General features: G+C 36.4%; 1 protein-coding gene across 1 annotated transcript in view; it reads right to left on the minus strand.

The window, feature by feature from the left end:
* Positions 1-12,493, minus strand: part of ITGA8 (integrin subunit alpha 8) — a 155,240-nt gene that overhangs the window by 34,025 nt on the left and 108,722 nt on the right. Inside the window, exons 23-25 of the mRNA XM_045534060.1 lie at positions 11,464-11,544; positions 2,819-2,924; positions 54-212 (exon numbers count right to left, since the gene is read on the minus strand). Of these exons, the coding sequence (XP_045390016.1) occupies positions 54-212; positions 2,819-2,924; positions 11,464-11,544 (346 nt within the window). The remainder of the gene's footprint in view (positions 1-53; positions 213-2,818; positions 2,925-11,463; positions 11,545-12,493) is intronic.

Below are 12,493 nucleotides of genomic sequence, written 5' to 3' on the forward strand. Positions count from 1 at the left end.
TTCCATCCTATAAAAAAAAATAAATAAAGACGCTGGTTAGACCAGACTCCTACCTTTATATCCTGTGGGTTGATATCAGGATTTGTTTGACAAAGCAGAGGTCCCAGAGTTTGAATATGAAAAATATAGAGAAGAAATTCATCCCGGGCAGCGAATGGCCAGCCCACCTCCAGAATGGTGTCGCTGATGGCACTGGGTCCAATATTGTGTAGCTGCAAACAAGTGGCATATTATACAATGGTGTAGCAAAAGGCACGGAGATGAAGTAAAACTCCATATACTCTTTACTTATTTAAAAAAGTAGGTATTATCGGTTTGAGGTCATCACTTTCTTTAAATGGAAAATGAGAAAGCGTCTATGCGGCAAGAAGTGCTCTGAAAGCATGGTATCCTGGCATTTAGAGAATATTCCTCAATCTGTGAAGCTCTAAGTATGGATTTCATCAGCAAAGACCATATGAACCATGTCTGATAACTGTGATGCTTACTTTGACTTTATATTAATTTAATCGTAGTGCTGGAAATGCAATGTCAATGATACGCTTTCGAAACTTAAGGATTCTTTCTTTACATTGAAATCTACCTCCTCTTTCCTGACTACTGACTTGTCAATTGCAACCATATGCAACGCACTCTCTTTCACCCTCTGGAAAAACAGCCATCCATCAAGTGACAAAGCTGGTGTCTGCTCACCATAGTTCATGCTGCGTGTGCGTTTCAAAGCTGAGCTCCGTCTGTTTCAATCAGCAAATCTCAAGGGAGGAAAGGCCACATCTCATAAAGAGATGAACATTTTTTAACACACGAAGCCTGTTCTTGGAGAACGCAAAGATTGTTGTGTTCCCAAAACACTAAATACGTTTACAATTACCATGGCTTTAAAAATTAACTTCAAAATTAGCAGGGATCTTCTTTTTCTTTTTTCTCACAGTTCTAACAATTACGATGATTTAAAAAACAATGCACAATTATGTTTGTTTATTAGGTGGCCTATTTAATTTACATTATCCAAGAAGCATGGCATCTGTTGATACAGTACAGTTTGAGACGTGAGATTAGCATGCAAGAAACATTGGATGATTGCTTTTAGCACTCCTAGTAATTATTCTAAACTTTTAGGATCCATTTATGCTAAGATTAGAAGCAGGGCTGCCCTAAGAATGATTGATTCTGAATATGTTTTCAAACTTTAAAGTTTCACCATTCTTACATGGAAACCAGTACACACAGCTTTAATAAATTATTTGACAGCTTTCCCCCGCCCCCAGTGAGGTTCTTAATGCAAATGGCCTTGGAGACTGTATTATCCTTTTGCTATCAAAAGAGCTTAAGGAAAAGCTTTGATCCACTTTGGACCAGGCTTCTGAATCTGCGCCACAGGTTGGGCAATGAGGGAGGATTTCACGATGACACTGCCCAGAAGTTGAGGCTTCTTCCCTACATATGCAAACAGCTCATCGGTGTTGAAAAGGCTTTATTATTAATCTCAGAGGTTGTTATTTACGTCCCTTGTAGGTTCAGATGAAAGTCATGGTCAGAATTACCCGATCGGTGGCATGAGTGTCACAGGGAAAGGACAGAAAGCATTAATTAAGAAGGAACCTGGACTAGAAAATGCCTTAGACATCGTTTTACCAACATTCCATTCTCGTTCCCTTGAAAATGAATAGGAATAACTACTTTCTACTGATAGCCTTGACTTTATCAAAAAACAAAACAAAACAAGCACCTGACCAACTCCTAAATTAACCCTTTACTATATGTTGGTTTCTAACCGTAAAAAAATTTAAAGGTTTCATGTGACATGTCAACAAATCTTTTCCTTATTCCCAATTCAACACTTGAGATGGGAAAAGAGCATCAGGTCCTTTTCATGCTTTTGGAAGACATTTTACTAATCAATAGACTATTTTAAATCTCAGAATAAGTTATTCATTTCCAATTTGGGTTATTTGAATGAAAAATAAAATTATTCTTATCTATCTACCACCCACCCATCTCATGTATGTGCATTTTTTCAGTATAACAGTGAATAATTCATCAAATTTTCTTTCTAGTACCTTCTAGCTGGTGAACTTCAATTTAGGAGATGTGTGGGTTTGAAGGATATCTGAAAATGTGGGGAAAAATGGAAGTCTAGAAAGCTAGCCCTTTTTATGCTTAGGCTATTCAAATATTAAAAAGACAGGAAGTAAAGAACATTAAAAAAAAGAATACTAACAAGATAAAATGCTTCTCATCATGTAATGACAACACTGAGAAGCAAGTGAGCGTATCTGGGGTTACTCAACAGGACACCTGCCCCCAACCCCCTCCCCAATATGACAGCAGAACAAGCACAAATCCAGGCAGCACAGAAAGCTCAGACCTTGGATTGGTGTCTTTTAAAATGCTATGCAAGCACACTGGGAGGCCGAGGCGGGAGGATAGCTCGAGGTCAGGAGTTTGAGACCACCTCTGAGCAAGAGCGAGACCCCATCTCTACTAAAAATAGAAATGATCTGGACAGCTAAAATTATATATATAGAAAAAATTAGCTGGGCATGGTGGCGCATGCCTGTAGTCCCAGCTACTCAGGAGGCTGAGGCAGGAGGATCGCTTAAGCCCAGGAGTTTGAGGTTGCTGTGAGCTAGGCTGACGCCACGGCACTCACTCTAGTCTGGGCGACAGAGCGAGACTCTGTCTAAAAATAAATAAATAAATAAATAAATAAATAAATAAATAAATAAATAAATAAAATAAAATGCTATGCAGCGTTTATTAGTACAGAGCTTAAGAATAAACCCCTGACGACAACTCTAACATAAACAACGACTACCTCATAGATATGTTCCACCAATGGTCCGACTTCCTCCTCCCTGCGGGGCTCCACTTCCAGCTCCCAATTATGAATGGGCAGAACGACCTGAGGCGGGTGCGACACTCTGAAACAGGGAACGCCGTGTTAGTCACCGAAGAAGGCCCAGGTAAAGAACCTTTCACTAGTGGGCAGTCCACCGACAGCAGAAGGAAAAAGCAGCTCTTAATTTGTTGGTGTGGATACTGCCTGCTTGGAAAAAATATTGAAAGTGATGTCCAGCTATGTGACTAAAGTGATACTGAAGGACCTGAAATATCTACTTTAGGCCCTTAATTACTGATCTCTAGCCCAGAGACTATTTTACAGCATCTCATCTCCTGGGCACCAGGGAGCAGAGTGGAGAGCGTTCCTGAGTTAAGACTAGTAATTGAACGTATACATGTATAAATATATACATTTATTTATCTAGCCTTGTAAGTGTAGGGGTGTGTGTGTGTGTGTGTGTGTGTGTGTATAGGTTGTATAATCCCTGGTTTAAGCCATATCAAGAAATGGGACTCCTTTTTTTTGTGGATAAAACTCTAGGATTCTGTGTTATGCTAAATGTCCAATCATGAAGAAATATAGTTTCTGGTTAAAGACTGCAGTGTGGAAAAGTAGCCACTGTATATTCCTCCTTCCCAGATTTCTTTGGTTTCCTGTTGGTGTAGTCATATCTTTCACAAAGCCAGGCCAGAGCCAAAACAAAATAAATTCGATTGAGTTCTAGAGGTTTTCTTATAGGTAATTCAAGGGTGAGAGAGAAACAGAGTTAGATGGTATAATCATGCAAGCGGGATATTAACTTGATATACAGTTATTTTTTCCTATGATCAACACCTAGAAAGTGAGCACTGGATGAATGAAATACAGTAAATGGTATTGTTCCATGTTAAAAGCTGATTACAAATCAAATTGTTATTTCTATGAAATCTTAAAAAGGATAATTCTCAAAAAAAACCCACATTGTTTTTCTAGCAGTTTCTTGGTAAAAGAATTCCTAGATCTATTCAGCTAAAAGTATCATCAACAAAAACTCTCTCTTTTGGCAATCATATGTCTTAAGTGCCCTTTTAAAGGTATCCAATAATTAACACAACCTCTAGTAACTTCAAATGCTATCTTTTTTCTCTTCATCTGGGTAATCTCTTTCTATATAGCAGAAAGCAAAATTTATTGGGTTAAATTCTAACTCTGGAGCAAGTAATTTAATTTATGTACGTCTCTATTCCCTCATCTGGAAAATTATGATAAACCCTTTGGGCTGTATACCACAAAGGATTGGTAAACGTCTCAAATGCTTTGGGTCAAAGTTAATTTGACTGAACAGTTTTCTAGGGGTAAGTACTTTTTTTGAAATGAACAACCCACAGAAATGTTACTAAACTGTAAAGCTCTTTGCATATGTCCTTAATGTGCAAATGTTAAATAAAATGTGCAGGGTACAAGTTTGCTGGGCTGATACTTCAAAAATTTCCACCTTTATATTGGTTTGTCATTAAGCTATGGTCCCTTTTCCTACTTGCTTTGACTAAATCATGTTAGATCCAACACAGAGTAGGATGTGGTAAGGAGAAGAGCAGAGGACATGTATGGCAGATTGTTTTCATCAGAGGGAAGCCCAGAGAGCATAGGCTTCCATTCCCATGGGGTTTTGACAACCTCACCACCCAAAGCTCCATTCATTCTCAGCTTGGCAACAGAGAGTTGAGTCTATGCTCAGTATTCATTGTCCATTGTGAGCCTCTAGGGAAACTTTTTTTTCCCTTAGCTCAGAGAACAAATATAGAACAGAAACTGAACACATTTTGTCTGAAAAATTTTGTTCTTATGGGCACTCATCATATAGGACTAGTCATAAAACATCTAGGACCACAAAATCATAAATATTTAGACTTTGACAGGTACTGTGGAGACAAGGTGGTCAAAACCCCTCATTATATACATGAAAGAAAACTGATGCACAGAGAAGTAGTGGGTTAGTTGCAGATGAGAAGTTTGCTCCAGCTCAGACATCTAAAGTATCACCTACTCTATCTCCAATATACAACACACCATGAGGGGCCCTAAGCTGCAGTGATATTTAGTGAACACAAACTTCCTGGTGCAGTTCTGTAACAAAGTCAGATATAAATCCATGCAGAACTATATTATCTATCACAGGCCACAGCAAAGTCATTCAAAAAGCGTGACTCACAAAACTCAGTTATTTATCCACTGAAGATTGATTTAGATCTGGGGAAACCATGGCAAAGAATGGCTCTCTCCAGATCCCAACTAAATCAGTGAAACACTGTTCACTGTTTTCAAAGTGAATGTTTTAGAAAGAAGGAAGAAAGCAAGGAAGAAAGAATATAATCAACTAATTTGCCTTGGATGAAGAGCCAATGCAGTAATCTAACAACCCTACTGAATAGCCTTCCAGCCTATGAGGAAGGATGAAGCATTCTTCCACTGAGAGCCTAAGAAGATTGGGGTACTGTCAATGGTAACCATGAACACTAAGAAGGGATTTTGGAGAAAGCAAGGAATTAGGGGTTTTTTTAAATTAAATTTTATTCTGAGACAATTGTAAATTCACATGCAATTGTAAGAAATGATATAGAGAGATTCCAGGTATCATTTAGCAGTTCCCCCAATGGCAATGTCTTGCAAAACCAAAACGTGATATTGTATATCACATCAGAATATTGGCATTGATATGGTCAAGAACATTCCTATCACCACAAAGATCCCCTTTTAAATAGCTATACCCACTTCCCTCTGTCCCACCCCCTCCTAATCTCTTGGCGACCACTAATCTGTTCTCCATTTCTATAATTCTGTCATTTCAAGAATGTTACATAAATGGAATCATACAGTATGTAATCTTTTTGGATTGGCTTTTTTCACTCTGCATAATTCTCTGGAGATCCATCCAGGTTGTTCTGTCTATCAATAGTTCATTCCTTTCTGTTGTTGAGTAATATTCTATGGCACGGGTATACATTGTTTAGCCATTCAACCATCAAAGGACATTTGGGTTGTTTGCAGTTTTGGACTATTATAAATAAAGGTGCTGTAAACATTTAGGTATAGGTTTTTATGTAAACATTAAGTTTTCATTAAGGTTTATTCTGGAATAAAAGAATTAGGTTTTCAATGTTACCAGGAAGTTCAAATATGAGGATTTGGTAGTATGGTGTGAACCCTATTTTCATAACCTTGTTATCAAACCCTATTAATCCCAAGTAGCAAAGTCTACCATTTATTGTATGGAAGAATTGTATCTCCTTTGGATAGTATTCTACGCTTGGTTATTGATGTTGTAGTGTCTCTTAATACAAACTTATTCAATCCCAATTATTTTACAAAGCCTGCAATTTTATTACTTTTTGTGAGCTCAATATATGTGGTAGGGGCCAGGCGCGGTGGCTCACGCCTGTAATCCTAGCCCTCTGGGAGGCCGAGGCGGGTGGATCGCTCGAGGTCAGGTGTTCGAGACCAGCCTGAGCAAGACCCCGTCTCTACTAAAAATAGAAATAAAAACTATCTGGACAACTAAAAATATATATAGAAAAAATTAGCCGGGCATGGTGGCACATGCCTGTAGTCCCAGCTACTCGGGAGGCTGAGGCAGTAGGATCGCTTAAGCCCAGGAGTTTGAGGTTGCTGTGAGCAAGGCTGATGCCACGGCACTCACTCTAGCCCGGGCAACAAAGTGACACTCTGTCTCAAGAAAAAAAAAAAAAAAAAAAAAAAAAAAAATATATATATATATATATATATATATGTGGTAGTGTTTGTTTCCTGTGGCCAAATTTACTTTTTACAGACCTATTTAAATTGATCCTTTGTACCAATAAATGGCATGTAAATCTGCTAAAAGACAATGTTGATGTTATCTAGCTCTGAAACGAATGGAACAATTCTCAGTATTTTTCCCCACTCAAAAAAATATGTTTTAGTTTATTTCTTAAATTAAAAAAGAACAATAAATTTTTAAAAAACAGTTTAAGATAGTGTGTGATAAAAACATTGGCATAAACACCATTGGCAAAGAAGAAAATTAGATTTTTCTGAAGACTGAACATGGAATGTTTTCAACACAGTAGCTGTTTGTTCCTTGGAGAATTAAACATTGGAACCAATATTTCTGCTGTATATTTGGAGGAAAGAGTTTTACCACGTAAAATGGCTAAAAAGAACCTCAAAACTGTATTTGCAGGATAAACTGTGGTGGGTTGTTGGACAATAGTCCAGCAGCTGAAATAATTGTACCCACATGAGAAATCCAATTTTAATTACTTGTTTTGATTATAGGCAAAAATGAAATTTCCTTCTTTTTTTACTGTAAGTGATGGCAGAAATACATTTGAAAATTTTAATCTCATAAAATGTATATGTGAGAATAAAGACAGTTACATTAACCCCTTAACTGCCCTGGATTTAGTTATGTCTTAACAAATAAAAACATTTCCCAGTTTTCAATTTATTTTGGAATTAAGAAACAGTTTCAATTTACGTTTGGTTGCCAAAACTAAGATACACGAAGCTTAAACAAGGAGACAAAAGTTTATACATGCTAGCTGTAAATTTTAAAAAGAAATAAAATAAGATAGTAAGAAATAATGCTTATGCTTGCTTCTTTGATTTTTTAAAATATTGTTTTTCTCATTGAGAAAGATATGAGAATGAAATTAGAAATCAACAAAAACAAAACATCTAGATTAGCTCCAAATGTCTGTAAATCAAACAAGTCACTTCCCATGAGTTAATTCATGACTTAAAAAAGAAATCACAAAGGAAATTAGGAAACATTTTGAGCTGAGTTATAATGAAAACCCAGCATATCAACATTTTGGTATGCTGCTAAAAAAAAGACTCTTAGAGGAAAATTACAGCACTAAATATTTGTGTAGGAAAAGAAGTCTCCAGTCAATGATAGAATTTCTACATAGAGGAAGTAGAAAAAGAAGAGAAAATCAAACCCAAAGTCAGCAGAAGGTAGGAAATAACAACAAGAAGAAAAAAGAAAACTTAATGAAACCAAAAACAGATTCTTTGAAAAGATTGCTAAACTCTAGATAGACTGATCAGAAAAAAAAAAAAAGAAAGAAAAAAGGAGAAGATGCAAATTGTCAATATTAAGAAGGATGGAGGGGGCGTCATGACATTTTAAAGACACTGAAAGAAAAATGATAGAATATTCTGAACAACTTTATGGCAATACATGTAACAACTTAGATGAAATAGACAAATTCCTTGAACAACAAACTACCAAAGCCCATTTAAGTAGAAATAGAGAATATGAATAGCCTTATATCTAAGAATGAAGTTGAATTGCTAAACATCTTCCTACAAAACAAAAACAACAACAAAAAACCCCTCTAAACTCAGCTGGCTTCACTGGTGAATTTTACCAAACATTTAAAGCATAAATAATACCAATTCTACACAAACTCTTTTAGAAAATAAAGCAGATAAAGGGATACTTCTAACTCATTTTATGGGGCTAGTATTCTACTGGTAGCCAAAGCAGAAAAAGATATTGTCAGAAAAGAAAACTATAGATCAATAGTTCTCATGAACATATATGTAAAAGTCACTAACAAAATTTTAGCAACCTAAATCCCAGAATGTATAAAAAGGGTAATAATCATTACTAAATGTGTTCCTTCTCCAGAATGCAAGTTTGGTTGAAAATTCAAAAACAAAAATTAATCAATTTACCACTTTAATGGGCAAACAAAGGGAAAACCATTTAATTATCTTCATAGGCACAGAAAAAGCATTTGACAAAATTTAGCACACATTCATGTTAAAAATTCTCAAGGAAACTAGAAATAAAGGGAACATCCTCAACTTGATAAAGGGCATTTAGAAACACCTTGCATCTGACATAAAACTTAACAGTAAAAGACTGAATGGTTTTCCTGTAAGATTGAGAAGAAGGCAAGGATGTCTCCTTTTACCAGTTCTGTACAGTCTTGCACTGGTGGTCCCAGTCTATGCAGTAAGGGAAGAAAATGAAATGAAAGGCATAACTATCAACAAATAATTTAACCTCGCCCAACAAGAGATCTGTCTGGCCTTTGACCTCAGCTTCTGGGGAGTAATTTCTAAGCTCAATGTAACTAATCATTAAGCAAATGAAAATTAAAAACTCAGTGAGATACACTACAGTTTTAATAGAATGACAAAATACAAACATAAGGCACATACTGGCAAGGATGTGGTGCAGCTGGACTCTGACACATTGCTGGTGGGAATGCAAAATGGAAATGGTATGGCCTTTCTGGAAAACAGTTTGATAGCTTCTTATAAACATACACTTACCCTACAACTCAGTCACTCCATTTGTGAAAACAAATGTCTCAACAAAGACCTGTGTGTGAATGTTTATAGCAGCTTTATTTGCAATAGCCTAAACTGGAAACAACCCAAATGCTCACCAACTGGTGCATGGAAGAACAATTCACTGGACATCCGTATAATGGAATACTTCTCTGCAATAAAAAGAAACAGACTGCAGATACACGTAAGAACATGGATGTTTCTCTCAAATGCATTACGCTAAGTGGAAGAAGCCAAACTAATTCTCAGTGACTTATATGACATTATGTGACATTTTGGGAAAGGCAAAACTATAGTGACAAAAAATCAGCCAAGGTCTGGGGGTGGGGGAAGGGTTGATTCCAAAGGAGCTCAAAAGAACAACGTGGGGTGAAGGTACTGTTCTAGATCGAATGTTCTCATAACTCTTCAAACTGGACACTTTAGAAAGTGTGAATTTTATTTTATGTAATTTATGTGTCAATAAACCTGACTTTTCAAAAAGCCCACAAATCCCATAAACTGTGAAAAGATAATTTGCAATCTGTATAACTGATACAGGATTAGTGTCTACACTCTGGAATAGAAAAGAATTTCTATATACTAATAAGAAAAAGTCAACTGCTTCAGTAGAAATATGTGCCAAAAAATGAACAAGAATTTCCCTGCATAGTAAGAATAGTCAACAAACATATTAAAAAATGCTGCTCGATCTCATTTAGGAATTGGGGAACTGCAAATTAAACCTTCTGTAGGACACTATTAATATTTCTTATCTATCAGGCGGGCTCAAAATTAAAAAGCAGATCATTTTGAGAGTTCATAATGTAGAGCAGTGGAAACTTTTGTCCACTTCTCATGGGAGTGTAATTTGGTATAACTGTTTTGAAAAAAGTTTTGGTATTATTTAGTAAAGTTAAATAGTATATACTCTGATCCCAAATTTCCACTTCTAAGCATATGATCTGTTGTCATTCTTCTACATGTATGCTAGAAGATATGTACAAAATAGTTTGTGAAAAGGAAAAAAACAAAAGCTCAAATTTTCATAAATAGTAGAACGGATAAAGTATGGTATATTTTTATAATGTAATACTCTTACACAATAGAAGTGAATGAACTACTGGCACATGCACTAAAATGAGTGAATCTCAGAAAAATTTGTATGAATGAAAAAAAATTTTACAGATGCATACATAAAATAAGATTTTATATAGATAGGTTTCAAAAAAACTCAGGCAGGATTTCAAAAAAAATCCCAGGCAGGATAGCATGCTCATTTCTGAGCATGAGTTCTAAAGATAGGTTGCCTGTATTTACATTCTTGCTTCCAATTTTCTAGTGTAACCTTCATCTCCTTGTGCCACAGTTCCCTCGCTTGCACAACGAGGATACTAGTACGTATTAGGGGATAGCATCTAGAAAGCATCAGAAAATGTTTGGCGTTATCATTATTCTCTAATCCACTAGGGGGCGGCTCAGCGGCACCAAGACAACGCTCACTCTGCGTTGGAAAATCCCAGTTGTCATCCTGGAGGAGTGTGAACCACTCATGACCCGTGGAAAAGGAAGGGATCCAGGATTCTGGAACCTCAGTGACAATTTGGTCCAAAATACCAGTTGGCATTTTTAGCCAAGTTGTTGACTGTTCTGAAGAAAACGGAATTGTAAGAACAAATCAATGAAGGACGTCCATCGTTGCACAAGATAAGAATAACACGCAGTCCATTTCTGATTTCCTTTTTCCCCCAGGCACGGATTTTCCAGCTGGGAGTCATTCTAAGCTTCTTCCATGAACCCTTCCCTCCCGTCTGTCATTCAATTTCTTACTAGTGCCTTCCTCAATGAATAGGATCGAAGGAGAAGGATATAGAGTGTAGATCCAATAGATCCAATCGTCCCTCTCATCTAAAAGTTGGCCATTTATTAAACTCAAGATGTGGTGAGGCTAAATCATTATGCTAAAATAATTATTAGAGAAATGATTTTTTTTTAGGCAATCACATGGTTATTTATTTTATCCGGCTTCTTATCAACTGGTCTTTATAGTTCGATTACCTTGTCAATTTGGGGAATAAAGTGATCTCTTGTTTTGATATCCTTAGAGTTTATTATTATTCAGGCTTTACTCCTCCAATGGAAGACTAATGATGAGCAGAAAAGAATAAAAATTGGTAACCAAAGTGAACTGTGATCTGTAATGCATTAAGAAAATTCCATGTCGTTTTCATTAGTATTTTATCATAACGCTTTACATACAGAAAGCTAGTATTATACTACTCCAATGCCTTGTTTATTATTATACTTACCCTCTTATTTCCACTTGTGCTATAGCAGTGATGTTGATTTGCAAACTCACAAAATTGCTGTCTGGATTGTCCTTGTTGGAACTAAAACACAGCAACAAATGATTTAAATATATTTTCTCCCATGTGTTACCACAATACACGGTAGCGAAATACATTCTGTATATCACAAGAGTAACACACATTGCTAACCTGATCATTCAGAAAACAAGAATATTCATTCTACAAAATCATAACCATTTGTACAGGGAAATGCTAAGATCCTTCATGATCAACAGCAATGTAACAACTTTCCATGAGAGGACACTTTATCTGGAAATACAATAGATATCTAGAGAACCTAAAACTTTTTTTGTTTCAATGGCTAAACCAAAGAGGCATCAAACTGAGTTCATTTTCCAGGCCTTGGACAAATTCCTTAACATCTCTGTGTATCATGCTCATTGCCCATCAAATAGGAAATGACAGCACAGTCAACTCCTGATTCTCCATGCTAATAAAGAGGAAAACTGGCAAGAATAATCCAGAATAGCCCATAATTGAAACAGCATTTGCATTTGGCTCTGGAATGCATCATACCATACCTTGTTTTGGCAGCAATTTTATCTTCCTTATGGTTTATTTCTTAAGTTAATATTAAAATAAGTGTACATGCAAACTCACTGGCTGACTAGGGCAAGGAGAGGGGAGTGAATTAAAAGCACGGCCAATGGCTAAAAGCAAGACCTAAGGAAGCTGGGCAATTCAGAGGCAATCAGGAGATGACACGGAAGTTTTGGAAATGCATCAGGAGTCTCAAGATAGAAGGTGTGCATCTAATAATACTTCTTTGAACAGTGGCAAAATTATTTTTTAAGTCTGGTGGTTGTTTTTCCTCTCAAGCAAATATAATTAGATACGGAACTTAACTTCTAAAAAATGCACGTGTTGAGCAGTTCGTGCTATAAGGAAAATTAACATGCCTCACAAGAGGCTCAACCAGTAACTGAGCTTTGGAGGCAGCTGCCATCTGCATTATTGTCCTATTGTGCTT

The sequence above is a fragment of the Lemur catta genome, chromosome 1, assembly GCF_020740605.2.
Source record: "Lemur catta isolate mLemCat1 chromosome 1, mLemCat1.pri, whole genome shotgun sequence".
NCBI classification, from domain to species: Eukaryota; Metazoa; Chordata; class Mammalia; order Primates; family Lemuridae; genus Lemur; species Lemur catta.